Source organism: Hemibagrus wyckioides, linkage group LG05, assembly GCF_019097595.1.
Source record: "Hemibagrus wyckioides isolate EC202008001 linkage group LG05, SWU_Hwy_1.0, whole genome shotgun sequence".
Lineage (NCBI taxonomy): Eukaryota > Metazoa > Chordata > Actinopteri > Siluriformes > Bagridae > Hemibagrus > Hemibagrus wyckioides.
The window spans coordinates 29,749,259-29,751,758 of record NC_080714.1 but is presented as its reverse complement, the minus strand read 5'-3'; the positions used below and the strand labels follow the sequence as shown (position 1 = coordinate 29,751,758).

The 2,500-nt window shown below is 45.6% G+C and overlaps 1 protein-coding gene across 5 annotated transcripts in view; it reads left to right on the top strand.

The window, feature by feature from the left end:
* The window catches only part of spag17 (sperm associated antigen 17), a 51,247-nt gene that overhangs the window by 13,547 nt on the left and 35,200 nt on the right, over positions 1-2,500 (top strand). Inside the window, exon 1 of one of the 5 annotated variants that reach the window (XM_058390651.1) lies at positions 1-351. This exon is cut by the window's left edge and continues 634 nt beyond it. The exons of the other annotated variants lie outside the window; for them this stretch is intronic. Within the exon in view, the coding sequence (XP_058246634.1) occupies positions 1-351 (351 nt within the window). The remainder of the gene's footprint in view (positions 352-2,500) is intronic. 5 annotated transcript variants of the gene reach the window in all.

Here is a 2,500-nt window from a genome sequence, read left to right as displayed (position 1 = left end):
GGTCCCGGAGCTGCTGCTGTACCAGACATGAAGGAAAGTAAATCCCAAGCCCAGGCTGCAGCCCAGGACCCCACTGGAGCTAAACCAGCCCCGGAAAAGCCATGCATGGCCGAACCGGCCGCGGAAGAGCCATGCTCAGCTCAACCGGACCGGGAGAAGCCGTGCTCCACTGAGAAGAGCTCAGTGGGTTCTGGAGCAGTGCTGGAGCTGCCTGCACTGGCAGAGGCAGGCACGGAGGTGCAGAGCGAACGCCCAGAAACACCGGACACTACACCAGTGCGGGGGACGGGTGAGACGTGGACATGGTGGATGAGCCCGTTTTTAAAGTTCCTAACAAAAGGAAGAAACAAGGTAAGGGACGGGGAAAAAACAGGCAAAAAAAGACACAAAGGGGGAGGAACGAGAATCAGACAGTGATGACTGCATGTCAGACTCTGTTTTAATGTTCGATTCTCAGGAAGAACAGAGTAATGTTGTGTACAGTGCAGATGATATTAAAGAGTTTTTAAGGAACACCAAATGGCAGAAGAATGTAGCGTTAGAAGAGTTTTTCCCGAACCGTAAACAGTTCATTCATGACGTGAAGTTCTTCAGAAGAGAAGGTGCGTTTATTAATGTTGAAATATTCCATCTGAAGAAACTGATCACTAGAATGACTCTCTAGAAACTCTGATGATGACTGATGTGTGGTGTGTTTTATTTTAGTGTGGTTTTTACCCTCTGTTTAATTTCATTTATTTTATTTATTTTTATGAAAGGGGTTAATATTGCGAACTTAAATATTAATGGGGCAAGAGAGCAAATCAAGAGAGCTAAACTGTATGGTCTTTTAAAGCAGAAGCACATTGACGTTGCCATGCTGCAAGAAACCCACAGTGATACCAGCAATGCTGCTGATTGGGTGAAGGAGTGGGATGGGTTGGTGATTTTAAGCCATAACACAACGCTCAGTGGTGGAGTCGCCTTGCTCTTTGCTCACAGTTTTATTCCTTGTTCTTATTCAGTTGAGGAGATTTTAAATGGGAGGCTTTTAAAAGTGAAAACTTTATGAGAATGAGGTTTTAGTTTTTATTTGTGTGTACACTCCCACCAGTGCAGTGGAGAGGATGATGTTTTTAGACGCGTTGAATAATCTTATTGCTGACTGCAACACTGCAGAGATTTTAATTCTTTAACTGTACTACAGATATTTTAGACCGGAACCACACAGAACCTCATGTGGCTTCCCGTAAGCGTCTGTGGGAGATGGTGGAGGCCCACGAGTTGAGCGACATATGGAGAACTTTTAATAAGAACAAGAGACAGTACATGTGGGCCCATGCCATAGATAACACACTCTCTCTGGCGAGATTAGATTGTTTTTATGGTTATAAACACCAGCTAACGTTTTTCACAAAGTGTTTTATTGTTCCAGTAGGTATCTCTGACCACAGTATGGTCCAGTGTACTATTACTAAAGAGAAGGTTAAACCTAGGAGTGCCTACTGGCATTTTAACACTGCTCTTTTAGAAGACGCTAATTTTAGAGAGTCTTTTATTTTTTTATGGAATTGTTTTAAACATGAGAAGGCAGCTTTTAGTTCACTTCAGCTGTGGTGGGATGTGACAAAAGCACAAGTCAAAGAATTCTGTCAACAGTACACTCTCAATGTCACAAGAGACATTGTTAGATCTCTGAAAGCTCTGGAGATAGAAATAGTGGAACTCCAGCGTTTGGAGGCCACTGGAAATCGAGGGCATGTTGAAGCCCTCAAACATAAAAAAGCCAAAATGAAGACATTACAGCACAGGGGGCGCTGGTCCGCTCACGCTTTAAAAGCGCAGCTGAGATGGATGCTCCTTCAAAATTCTTTTTCAGTTTAGAGCAAAAGAATGGACAGAAAAGATTCATACATGCTGTGTGAACAGAATCAGGGGATCTCGTATCTGAGCCCACTGAAATTCACCAGCAGACAGTAAGCTTCTACTCGAAGCTGTACAGCAGTGAGTGGTCAGGGGCACAAGTAGTGGAGGACAGCTTCCTCCTGGACCTGCCAAAGCTCTCTGAGCAAGCGGCCAGAGAGCTAGACAGGGAGCTGACGCTGGAGGAGCTTCATGAGGCTCTCCAGGGGATGGAGAATGGACGGGCGTCAGGTATAGACGGTCTCCCTGTCGAGTTCTACAAGGCATTCTGGGCTGTCATAGGGCAGGACATGCTAGATGTTCTATGGGACAGTATACAGAGAGGCAAACTCCCGTTGAGCTGCAGGAAGGCTGTCCTGACCCTGCTACCAAAGAAGGGAGACCTGACCCACCTGAAAAACTGGTGCCCGGTCTCACTACTGTGCACTGACTGCAAGCTGCTCTCAAAAGCATTAGCCTCAAGACTGACTAAGGTAATGGAGCAGCTCATTCACCAGGACCAGACGTACTGTGTGCCTGATAGGTCCATATTCGATAATGTGTATCTAATTGGTGACATTTTGGACGTCTCCAGGCTATTGGGCTTAAAGACTGGTCT